This window comes from Rhipicephalus microplus, chromosome 5, assembly GCF_043290135.1.
Source record: "Rhipicephalus microplus isolate Deutch F79 chromosome 5, USDA_Rmic, whole genome shotgun sequence".
Taxonomy (NCBI): Eukaryota; Metazoa; Arthropoda; class Arachnida; order Ixodida; family Ixodidae; genus Rhipicephalus; species Rhipicephalus microplus.
The window spans coordinates 2,336,173-2,349,655 of NC_134704.1; the positions used below are offsets into that span (position 1 = coordinate 2,336,173).

The 13,483-nt window shown below is 49.9% G+C and overlaps 1 protein-coding gene across 1 annotated transcript in view; it reads right to left on the reverse strand.

Annotated features, from left to right (window-relative positions):
* The window catches only part of Kat60 (katanin p60), a 139,053-nt gene that overhangs the window by 38,862 nt on the left and 86,708 nt on the right, over window positions 1–13,483 (reverse strand). Inside the window, exon 3 of the mRNA XM_037426357.2 lies at window positions 5,143–5,338. Coding sequence (XP_037282254.1) covers window positions 5,143–5,338 — 196 coding nt within the window. The remainder of the gene's footprint in view (window positions 1–5,142; window positions 5,339–13,483) is intronic.

Sequence of the window (13,483 nt, forward strand, 5' to 3'; positions counted from 1 at the left end):
AGAGGCCGACGCACTTTCGCGTTGCCCGCTCTGTTTGGAGCCACTTAACAAACTCGCCCCTGCTGCACTCGAGGAGCTTTCGGCCGTATCTTCCCTACATGTTTTGTCCTTAGTTACTGTGGACCCGACTTCTCCAAGCGAGTGTGGTTTGTTGTTATCCCACCAACGCGCTGAACCTTACTGTCGCTGCATCATGGACCATCTTGACGGGACTTGCCGGCCCCCTAAGGCCCGTCTTCGCCAACAGCTGACGCAATTCAAGCTCGACAACCACGTCCTGTACCGTCATATCTACAACCCTGATGGTCAACGCTGGGTGCCCGTTCTACCTCGCTCTCTTCGGGCTCAAGTCCTCAAGACATATCACGACGACATGTCTGCTGGACACATGGGCTTCCAGAAAATGCACAACCGCATAAGATGTCAATACTACTGTCCGGGCTTGTCCACCTGTGCCACGAAGTATGCTGCCTCATACGCCCTTTGTCAGTGTCGCAAGCTACCTACATCAACTCGATGTGGATAATTACAACCGCTCCCGTGTCCCCTGCAACCATTTGAGGTAGTTGGCGTTGACCTGTATGGTCCGCTTCCTATAACTGTCATGGGCAAATGATGGATAGTTACAGCTGTCGACCACCTAACCCGATACGCCGAAACAGCTCCCGTGCCTTCTGCATCCGCTTCGAAAGTGGCTGACTTCATCCTTCGAGCAATAATCCTTTGTCACGGAGCTCCTCGTGTCATCCTGAGCGACTGTGAAAGAGTATTTTTTTTCAGAACTCGTCGAAGAAGTGCTCAAGGCATCCGGCGCTACACACAAAACAAGCTCCAGTTACCATCCTTAAACGAACAGCCTGACTGAGCACTTTCATCGCACACTGTCAGATATGATAGCCATGTATATCAACCGGACCATAGAAACTGGGACACCATTTTGCCATTTGTCACTTTTGCCTATAATACCTCTGTACAGCGCACAATCGGTTACTCGCCGTTCTACCTCGTCCACGGTCTCTTCCCCTGTTTTTTTTCTCTATGTTTCATTATTCTCTGCGCCTGTTAAACCACGTTCATCCTCAAGTGAAGAATACGTGTCTCGTCTACTTCATTGCCCCCAGCTGGCTCGCGTCAACACTGAAGCCAAGCAACAGGATCGCAAGTTTGAATATGATGCCTCTCATCGTGCCGTGTCCTTCAGCCCTGGTGACGAAGTCCTCCTTCTTACACCCATTCGCACTCCTGGCCTGTGCGAGAAGTTTCAACTACTTTTCATTGGCCCATACACTGTCTTGGAGCAAACGTCTCCTGTAAATTATCGCGTGGCACCCGTTCTTCTTCCAATGAACTACCGCTGCCAGGCAGCAGAAATAGTCCGCATATCTTGCATGAAGGCTTTCACACGGCGGTCATCTTCGCTTTAAACTGCGGCCGAGAACTGCGGTCAGGATGGCCGCTTTCACGTGGGGGAGAAGTTAGTGTAGGCATTCATTAAGCACATCTACTTTCTTCACACATGTTCATCATCAAGAGTGGTCGTCATCTTCATCTGTTGTCGGGACTTGGCTTGCCTGAGTTCTGTGCCTTGGCTGTGGTCGCTTGTTGTGTCGTGTCTTCTGGGCCTAGTAAAGGTTGCCTTCACTGTTGCATCGCAGTATACGTATCTATATATATGAACACTCAAATAAAAAAAGCCCACCGTGCTCGGCGCCGAGCTCTGTTGTGATGTGCCGACGCAAGCTTCTCTCATGTGTACTCTGCCCCATGGATGGATGCCTGTGCGCGCGCGCTTATCCTTTGGTGGGGGAATTGTGTGCCTTCAGCTTTCACTGAAACGAAAGCATTAGTTGCCGGCCCCACAAAGGTCAATTTGGTCTCTGCACAGGTCCCTTTTGCGAAAATAGGCGCGCTTTTCATACACAGCAAGGCATAACAACAGGGACACTTGTTAGTTTGTACTCATTTGTACCTCTGATTACGTATCGTGCATCGTTTTTGTTTAAACAGTGCACTACGTGTCGAGCGGTAAATGTTGTTAGCTCGCTGTCATCGTGTATCGTTTTCGTGCATCATTTGTGTGTGAGCAGCGCGCTGCGCGCTTTGATCTGCTTGCCATTCTCAGCGTTACACTCAAAATTGTTGCCATTGCATCTATTGCTTCGCCCTTGCAGTGAAACTAACTTTTTTATTTTTTACGTATTTACTGCCTTTAACCTACCACGGTATAGTGCGCAGCGATTGCGGCAAGCAGTAGTTCATTTTACAATCCCCATGAGCTTGGCTGCGCACGCGCCTTCAAAACTAAGTCGTTCTATGCCATCTATGATAGCATCTGCCGCAGTTTGGTCTGCAGAGTTTGCAGAAAGCAGCGTTGCTTTGACTGGTTGAGTGCGCACTTTCGGGGTTCTGTCAGTTACGTCGTTGCCATACATGATCGTGTCAAGAGCGATCGCAGTTTTGTCCACAGCGGTTGTGGCAACGACAATCACACGCACTGAAGAAGACAGTGCGTTCGCCGGTTGGACGCGCTTTTCCGAAGCTTCGAGTACGCTGCTCTCGGCCTTCGTTCGACGGTTTCCGTACTAAAGTTAATATCAGCTGCCACGGTTAAGAAATGTGTTCAGTACATTTGAATTGAGGCACAATGAACATAGTAAAATTTGGCTGGGGAATTTCAAGAATTCGTATCTGCCGCAGTTTCACATCACTGAGATTGTACTGTATGTTTGCATGAAGGCCTATTAAACTCATTTATAATAAAGTGGGGAAGGTTCGAAAAGCCTGGAGCGGATTGAGCTGCTTTTTTTGTCAATGCGGCCAGATCACGCACAGAAATTTCGATTTCCGGGAGATTTTCATGACAACCATACAACCGGCAAAAATTGTCAAAATCCGGGAGTCTCCCAGCCACCAATCTGGGAGACTTGGCAGGTATGAGTATCCAATAGAAATGCAAGCCCTCACATAAAAGCTCTAAAGCTTGGCAAGTAACTTCTACAGCAACTACACATTATCACGAAGTCCTTCAAATTGCCCCACTGGTGTCATCAATGTTGTTGGCACCATCCTGGTGGCACTAGTGTGGACAAAGAAAGCCATAATGTTAGCGAGAGCTGGCAAGTTTGTGGAGGTTGAAATAGGTGTTACATCCACAGCCATCACTGTACCTCCCAAAAAGGAAGTTCAACAGTTCTTATCTTGATACCAAGTAGTTCTCAAGTGTCTCAGAGAGCTGAGTTTTCTCCTAAGGCGGACATCAGTGTCACTCGAAATAGGTCAAACGCATTCACTGCCGCCTGCTAACTGAGGCGAGTTAGAGACCCCTGGTGTAAATAAGCGACAATAGTAAAAATAAAACTGCCCTCATCTTAAATATCTCTCACGGTGAAAAATACCATCGATACGTTGCTGATGAGTGTAAGCCAAGACGAAACGCAAACATATCAGTAGTAAAAAAAAACAAAAACGATGTGCTCAAGATGTTCATTCAGATTGAAGCCGAACTAAAGATGAGTGGGAAATCAGTCCTTATGAAACAGACATTTCGTCACATTTACACTCGCGTCAAAAGCACTGAAAACTAACATTGATACGTTGCTGATAAGTGCAAACCAAGGCAAAAAGTGCATGTACATGTGAGCAGTAAAAAAAAAAAAAAAAAAAACAAATAAAATGACGATGATCGTCAATCAGACCGGAGCACCACTAAAATGAGCAGTGGATCGTCAGTCAGCCATTTACAAAACCCACCAGCACTTTTAAGCATGTGATACGATTCACTCCACTCCACCATTTGCACGAGCTTGTAGATAGATAACAGAGCATGTGCACTGCATGTGTGGCGAGTATTACTATTCGGTGGCATGTTTCCCTCATTGTTGCAAGGTCACTTGTTTTCTTTGTACAAGGTCGGCTCATTCTTACGGGGAAAATATTTCATGATATATTGGCAGCTTAGCTTTCGCAATATCATTTGTATCATCCCCCATGGCACCAGCTGTACCGGCTCTTGGTCACAATTTCACCATTAAAATTAGACACGAGGATTCTACCGAGGACACCAATTCATGATTTGTTTGCTCGGATTATAAGTTCATACCACTTCTTAATAAGTAATGAGCTTCAAACGAAGGGGAAGCAAATGTCCACAATAAGAGGGCGTGGTGGGAAAAGCACGGGAAATAAGGTGCTGTAGCGGATGACACAAAACGGCATTTCATGACTGACGTCACAATGCAGGTGGCGCCATGATATGTCCTCTAGGCCACTAGCAGTGCTAAAGCTAGCTCCTGTGAAAGCAGCAGTGGGGCACTGTGAGTGCTGACATCTACTTCAACTATATGCTATTTACTTCCCATTAGTTCACACAGTGAATTATATATAAAGAAACAATTTCGTATTGCACTGCCGACTTCAAATCACATTCCCACTTCTGATGCCTGAGAAGCTCATGTGACAATGGCGCTCTAGATTTCTTAGCACACTGAATAGTGTGGTTAGCGGGCATACAGCAGTCGCACACAGCCCATTTGCAAATGTAGTTTGTAAGAAGTCCATGAGTAGGACTTTTCAGGCTGAAAGCAATTGCTCTGCCCTTCCCTTTCCCTCCATTGATCGCAGTATTAGGTGATAGAAATCAGGCAATTTTTCTAGCTGTTGTTGTCTGCATGGTGCAGTTTATTGATTGATTGATATGTGGGGTTTAACGTCCCAAAACCACCATATGATTACGAGAGACGCCGTAGTAGAGGACTCCAGAAATTCCGACCACCTGAGATTCTTTAACGTGCATTCAAATCTGAGTACACAGGCTTATAACATTTCTGCCTCCATATGAAGTCGCCACAGCCGGGACTCGATCCCGCAACCTGCAGGTCAGCAGCCGAGTACCTTAGCCACTGGACCACCGCGGCGGGGCGGCGTGGTGCAGTTTCTATGCATGCTAGCTTGTTATGGCATTATTTTAGTTTCTTGATGAAGACACACAATGAGCGCTACAATGCATGTAGTGCTAACCCACGAATGAAGAACCTCAAGCATTGCAACTGATTTTATTGTACGAAATATAAAACTACTGACATTTCAATTTGGCCACAGAAATTATTACTATGCAGAATAGTACTAATGAAAAGAAGGCAGCACCTTGTTTGCAGGTTCATCCTTTTTAGCATCTTTGCTGCGTGGCTTGCTGTCCTCTTTCCGAGAGGCCTTTGTGTCGGCGCCTCGCTTGACAGTGCTGCTTCCACTACCCTTGCCACTAGACGAACTGCGATTGCTAGTTGTCCGCGACGTCTCTATTCTCCGGCTGCGACTCACTTGGCGGACAGACGGGCCAGGCCTGCACCACAGAAGATCGAGACAAAAAGCCTCTGGAAAGGAAGCTAGAAAGGTAGCACAGCTCTGTTAGCTGCTTGAGCAGAAGACTCGCTGACAATGAAAGCTTACCAAGAGGAAGGGCCACACTCAAAATGAGTACAGTATCAAGACGAATGAAAATGACGGCCTAAGCTGCACCTTCTAGGAGATGTGCACGCAGGCCTATCTATAAAACAGATGAACAAATGGGATACTGCTCCGTGCACTTTGATCAAGTTGTGAAGAAGATAAAACAAACTTTTCTTACGGGCAACTTAAATCTCTTTTTCATGACCCAATCACTCACTATGAGTTATCACATCTTGAAACCTTTTTACATATTGATGAATATAGTAATCATGGCAGCCTACTTATAATGACTAGAGGCCGAATTTTTAGGCACTACAAAAATGTGTTTTAGGCCCCCAAAAAAGGCAGGCAATAACATCGTTTTAGAGCTGTGCGCCGCTGGGCCACCGCCCATTTTTGCTCAGGCCGTTCGCGCCGCCGCGCAATAATTCTGGCGCGCCACCGTTTGTTTTATTTTAACTTCAGTGGAGAATCTTGGCACAAAATAAATCACTTCACCTTATTTTCTGTAGCTTTCAGCCTTTGGTGAGTGGCTTTTGAGGTGTCTTGCCTGCTCTGTTGTTTCAGTGTTTGCATGCTCTGTCTAATAAGCACACTATTACGGCTTTTGAAGATACACAATCAAGCGTGTTATTCTCTCTTAGTGTTTCTCGTTTTTTTTTTAGCACTTTGTGACAACAAAAAATGATTTTTGTTATAATAAGCCACATACTCTCGAATGAATCGTATACGAGAAATTGCAGTTGTAAAATGTTTCTGCCCTGATTTGCCATGCATGTGCCCCCCCCCCCCTCTCTTTCTCGCGTCTCATGTGAATATCATGCGCGATAAACTTGTGATTTCACTGCATTTTGCCAGTTTCCGATTGCACAAGAGGAAATAACAGATAGTAGTCCACAAGCTCAAATTTCTGATTGGCTCAACGCTTAGCGCTCAGATTGCACACTTGCTTTATGAAGACATAATTTTGGAAGAAAGACAGCCTGTAAAAATTGTAGTGAATGCAGTGTAGTGGATGTAATGAATAACAAAATCAAAGGAAGAGGCTCGCAAATTATTTAATTTCCCAACAAATTTGTTACAGCGAAGAAGACGCAGCTCTCTATAAAAAGATCAGCACGCTTAGACGATTTTTGTAGATAATTTGATTGTGAGAATTATATAGACACTCTCTACAGGCTTTTTTCGTCACATTCATGTTTCGTGTAAAGAACAAATCAACAGCTTTTGTCCCCACACAGTATGCTAAACTTGCAGATGAAATCTCGTGATCGCTAACGAGGAACACTCCCGAAGCATAGGTGAAACAAGTTGCCCATCTCCACAGCACGGACGGCCCGGCCCGTGCGATAATATCACTTCGCGTGCAATGCCTGTCATCGATTGCTACTCAACTGGAAAGTCCGGTAGGAGGCTGTGGGGCTTGACCCGCAACTGTGAACTTTGAATATAGGGGCGTGGCCACGAGTGTTCGCGCGCGATATTTCAGCAGGCATCAGCGAACGGTTTGTGTACCCTTCTACGCGCTGTGATATTACTGCACAAACACTGCTCTTTTTACGGAAGTGGCCATATTCCCATACACCAGTGTTTTGTAGTTTCACAAGATCAGAAAAGAAGAGCTGCAGCCTAAGGTCACTATGGGGCTGCGTGCTCCTATCGCACGGTGTAAAATGCGAAGTCGTGAAGGGTTTTCTGACCATAAAACTATTGAAGTTGCCTCAGGCTTAGCGTGTTTTCCTCAAAGACCTGAGATTAAAACTGTTTTGATCTTTCTTAAAGTTGATGACAATTGCGTACTGGGTACTTTAGTCTCACATTTTGAAGAATTTGAATGTTTTAGCAAATTTAGCAATGTTGATGTGCTTATTCTTAAGTTTCGTAACATTGTGCATGAATGCCAATCAAACTGCAAGTCTCAAAGATATATTAAATGAAACCCAAAATATCCATATTGCCATAAAAATATACAGTCGAGCCCACATATAGCGGCCCCACTTAAAACAAACTTTCACTTAAAACGAACAATATGCGCACGACCGTGAAAATATACATTGGTTAAATGGCTCAAAATAGCACTTACAACCAACATCTCCTAGCGCCGCTGATCGGTTACAGCGAACGGAGTCGGCGGTCTGCCGACTTCCCAGGAAACCACTTTTGACCACCGATAAGGCACCGGCGAGGTGCCCATACATTCTTATTGTTAAACGCCGACCCTGCCTCCGCGACCCTCTAGTTGCCGCTCTCCCCGACCCATGGAGGAAGGAAAGCTGTTTCCTTCCTCCGTGCCCCGACTGCTTTTTGTTACGCACCCCTTTGTCCCCCTACAACTCTGAGCACACCGCATCGCCAGACGAGGCCCGTGTTTTCACACTGCCACCATTCTTTGGAAGACCAGTCGGCCATTTGCCCTGTTTTTGATAGCTGGTACTGTCGTTGGCGTCGCCGGCCTGGAGTGACCAGACCATTTTCCAACATTGTCGGCCACCGACTGTATCCAATAGTCTGCGTCTAGAGCACGCGCGTACGCAACCCCACCAACTCTGATAATTTGCGATTCGTTTCGTGTTTAAGACTTGTTCTTGCTCACTTCGCACTCCGCTCAGCATGCCTTCCACGCCCGTGCGGAAGCGCGAAAACGGCTGCTAATTTGCACCAAACAAATTGCGAAATATCGAAGTTCGTGAGGCCATGCAAACCCGCCGGTGCAACGAAACGATTTTTTGACCACGGCCGCTGATTCTTCGAACACTGTCGCACGCACCGATCCAGGCGGCCGCGCTTTGACTGCTGCCCGCGCAGGCACTTTTTCAAGTTTTCTACGCACCAGTTTCATGGACCTTTCAAGCAAGCTATCAAACCAGCCTCCTTTCCCGTGTGCTCTGGTTTTCAAGGTCGCCCTCCCACCGCATCCTTCCCTCTCTATCGCAACTCGTTGCCCTTCTCTCGCAAATCTGTTCTCCTCTCTTAATCATAACTTCTTTGCCCATCTCAACCGCTCCGCAACACCAGCGTGGCGATGCCAGCCACGCTGGCTCGAATTAGTTTCGTTTTCCAACTAGAAACAGGCCCAGAGCTATTCCACGCGTTCTGGCATGCATGTCGGATGTGCGCGTCTTGCTCGCTTTTGGTGTCCGTGAGTGGTCAGGATGGCAGACGGGAGGACTTGCACGCTTTTTCTTGCTGCTCAACAAAACATCAAAAGTGTGACCGCTTGGCTTGAGTGTAATCCGCACGTTAGGTGCCGCTTTGCGGAGCGCTTGCTCATAGCTGTTGACCACCTGGCAGCCAATTTGCCACTTCGGGCATTCCGGTATTCAGCTGTGGAGATGGTGAATATTTCGTGGGCGGCGGTGACGACCTCTGGCCCGATGCCGAACCTGAAGCTTCCGAACAGGATCACTCCGGTAGCGATTTGTGGCAGCACGTCGTGGACTCCGTCCGACCTGGGAGAGCGAGTGAGACATCTGTTGCGATGGTTTAATTACGACCGATGCTGAAGCTGACACTGTGGAACCGTGCACAAATTGGAGAATTGTGAATGAAGTACGTGGCGAGAACGATTTGGATGAATCGGATTGCGAGAACGACGAAACTTTGGAGCCAGGGCCTAATGCAGCTTATGCCACTCGTTTTGGCGAACGAGCACCCGGCGGTTTTAAATGAACTCGAGATCGCCCTTATCACTTCTGCTCTTCGAAACACGTGCATCACGGGCTTTATGGGGCAAAAAAATTTTGTGTTTTCACTCGCAAGGAGATCGCTAGGGGGCCACGGTGTGCGGACGCGCGTCGCATCGGCTCCGCAAATTTTCTATGGTTTTCGGCGATTTCTTTCCAGCCATTCAGTTCAGAGTATTCCCAAGTGACTGCGAAAGTCCTGCGGTCTCTCCCGATACCATTTGTGCAGGTGAGCCCATGTTTCGGTCACTTTTCGAAGATTGCCCATACTGCCACGCTGGCACGACAGTCAAGCCAGTAGACAAGGCACGGTAGGCCTGACAAGTCGTCGGAGCAAGCGGGTGCCCCATCCGCTGCGCCGGCGCCCGAAATGGAATTCGTGCAAGTCGAAAGGGAGGAGATATTGCCGACAGAGTTCGGAAAAGAGCAGGGATGGTGCAAGATCAAACGAAACACCAAGAAGTCGGGTGGAGACGCCGACCCGGCAAAGAACCAGCAAGCAACGCCAGCGTCTACCGAGAAGGCGGCGTTTATACAGAAAGCGACGCAGTACATGCGGAAGATCACCATGACGAGACGAGTGCCCAACCTGCCGTCGGATGACTACAAGATCATCGTGCGACCCCAGGATGGCTTCAACGTATCCCACTACCAGAAGGACCGTGTCCACTGCTGCATACGCAACGCTGCAGGGGTGGGGCGCGAGGTAGCCGAGGAGGACAGCGTCTGTCTCAATGAGCGACAAAAACGTTATTGTGGTAAGCACGCCGTCAGAAGATCGCGCTAGACGATAGGGAGGCATTTGCAAGCTGCGAATTGGCGACCGTGAGTTCGAAGCGAGTGCCTACAGAGCGGCTCCGGAGAACACGTCCAAAGACCTCATCAGGGGCATATCGCTAGACGAAAAGCCGGCGGCGGATGTCGTGAGAAGTCTGGTTAACCACCGCAACCCGAACGTCCTGCATGCCAAGCGCATGGGAAACACGACCAACGTGATAATCCTTTTCAACGGCTACTACGTGCCTCGTTACGTGAACTACGGCGGGATGGTGATAAGGTGCACTCTTTACAAGAAACATATCGATATGTGCTACGAGTGTGGTCGTCTGGGACACAGGGCCGACGTGTGCCCCAACCCGAACGACAAGAAGTGCAGTGGGTGCGGATGCGGCAACCCGCCCGACGATCATCGGTGCGAGCCGGTGTGCCAACTGTGCGGAAAGGGTCACCTCACCGGAGACCGCAAGTGCAAAGCTAAGTACAAGACACCCTACCTAGTCAAGCGCCGACAGTGGGAACGCAGAATGCGCGAGGAGGCTGAGGCCGCCTACAGCAGTAACAGCACGTCAACGACGGGGAGGAGGGCTACGGACGACGCCACGCACCGAGACGACGTAGCGGCAACAGTCGAACAACCTCGAGGGAGACCCGCGCGCGGAGCCGCACTCGCTCCCGTACTCGTTCTCGAGCCCGCTCTCGCAGCGTCTCCCGATCCCGTTCAGCGAAGCCTCGCAGCACGTCGATGGCCCGAGCCAACCACACAGCTGCAGCCAAAGGTGGAGGAGAGGTTGACCCCCATAAATTGAGGTGGGTGAACGTCGCCTCCGGACGCGCGCCCAGCGCACCGCTAACGCGAACCGAGACTGCCATTGATAGAAACCCAGATGTAGACAGACGCGGCAGCTCTGCTTGCAAACACAACAGCGACCCAGAAAGTCTAATGCAGAAACGATTGGATCAATTCGAATCAATAATCCAAAAACTACAGCAGGAAAATGCAAGGTTAAGAAACGAAATTGCCACGTTGAAGGGGGAGGCCCCGACAGTTCCCTTTCCTTCTCCTTCTCCAATTAAACCCGTCGGACGCGGCTGCTAGTACAGCCGAGAGTGTGGAGGAAGTCATGGGGGCTCAAGGCGCGCACCCCACACCCACTAAACGTAAGGCACTTGACCAGGAACAATTCGACGTCAAATCGCAGAAACGCGAGAAGAAACTCCGCGAACGAGTCGATAGACTCGACGACAAGGTAGACGCGATGATGACCCAACACGCGCAGCAAACCGCGCAACTTAACAACGCAATTGCTCAGCAAAACGCACAAACCGAACAGTTGAGCATTGCAATATCTCAGCTGACAAAAATGGTCGCGACGCTGCAAACGCGCATAGACAATATCGAAATGCGACTTCCGGGCGCAGTGGGTCGCCCAGTACGAACGACTGGGAAACCGTACTTTAGGCCGTTACCCGACGAAGAGGCGCAGGATCAGCCGGACGGCAAATCATAACACGTACAGTCACCATGGCTCGACACGAAACCACACAAACACAACGCCCACAACAGCATAACACATGGAACACGTTCACTATCTGGCAGTGGAACTGCAGGGGGTACAGGAGGAAACGGGCGCTTCTCCAACAATTCTTACGTAGCCGGCAACGACCGGACATAATACTATTGCAGGAAACCAATGACCCGGTCAAGCTGGCGGGGTACAAATTTATAGACGAAGCTGTGACCGCGAAAGCCCCACCGGCCGCTGCAACGCTAGTGCGACGCAACCTCACCGTGGCGCAACGCGAACTTATGAACGTTAGCATACCGCATGTACTCATAGAGCTCATCCCGACGAAAGGGCGCGGCCCCGGCCTGTTTGTGCTGAACGTGTATAGCAGACCCAAAGCCAGACACCGCTTTAGCACGTTACTGCGAGAGGCGCGCGAGGCAGCTGCTGACGGGCCCTTGCTCATCGCGGGCGGCTTCAACGCGCCCCGCGCGGCGTGGGGTACGGCTACGAAACGCCAAAAGGTAAGCGCCTTTGGGACGATGCGCAGAATGAGGGCCTCAAGCTCATCACAGACCCTTCCGCGCCTACGCGCAGAGGCAACAGCGTATGTGCAGACACCTCGCCCGACCTCACATTTACCAAGAACGTTGCTGGCGAACGATGGCACAATACACAGGAGGACCTGGGTAGCGTTCACTCAGTGATCGAGATCCAGGTCGACGCTGAACCTCACCACCACGTTCATCGGGAAGGTACCAAGGGCAAGAACCACCAGCTGGTGGATTGGGACACGTTTCGCAAAGTCCGGAAAGAGCAGAATCGTGGCAGTGCGGCTATTGAGAATATAGATAGCAGGACTGCGACGCTCAAGGGGGATTTAGAAACGGTGGCGCGGGAGGTTCCGCCAGAAGCACAACTCGAAGTGACAGACAGCAAACTCCTACACATGTGGGAAGCCAAGCGCAGCCTGCAAGACAGGTGGAAGCGTCAATGCCACAATCGAACGCTGCGCAGACGCATAGCACGGCTAAGCAGGGACATGGAAGAGCATGCGTTACAGGTATGCAAAACGCAATGGGAAGAGATCTGCAATGGGATGGAGAACCAGCCGGGACGAGCCAAGACGTGGCATCTCCTCCGGCACCTCTTGGATCCGGAGGACACGAAAACATTGCACGCACATAAGCTCAACAAGTTGCTGCACGACTATAAAGGCACCCACGCGGACTTTCTAGATGACGTGCGAAGCCGTTACTTTCAGTCACGTAGCCCCCTCGCGCACTCGGCATACGCCTGGGATGGTGAGGGTAACGCGAAGCTAGATGAGGACTTCAGCGTTGCAGAGGTGAGGGCGGTGCTGCACAGGCTCAACACGAAGTCGGCGCCAGGCCCGGACGGGATAACCAACAAAGCGTTACGTAACTTGGACGATGAGTCGATAGAACAACTGATGGCTTACATGAACGAGTGCTGGAATGCGGGCGCTATACCGAACTCGTGGAAAACGGCGCACATAATTATGATCCCCAAACCGGGCAAACGAGTACAGATTGACAACCTTCGACCGATATCCCTGACGTCCTGCGTTGGTAAGGTCATGGAACATGTGGTTCTCGCTCGCCTTACCAACTACCTCGAGGACCGAAACATGCTCCCACACACGATGCTGGGGTTCCGTCGTAACCTTTCACGCAGGACGTCATGCTTCAACTCAAGCACGATATCGTAGACAATCCCACACGATCCACCAAAGCGATACTCGGACTCGACCTCAAAAAGGCGTTCGACAACGTTAGCCATGCTGCGATACTTGAAAGTATACGAGCGTTGGGACTGGGCGAGAGCGTACCACTACGTACGGGATTTTCTTACGGGCCGCTGGGCCCGATTAGCGATCGGCGGACTAGAATCGCAAGACATATACATGGGTTGTACGGGCACGCCCCAGGGCTCCGTAATCTCGCCCATGCTCTTTAACCTCGTGCTTGTCGGATTACCACGAAAACTCGCTGAGATAGAAGGCCTCCACCATAGCTTGTACGCTGATGATATCACCCTCTGGGTTGC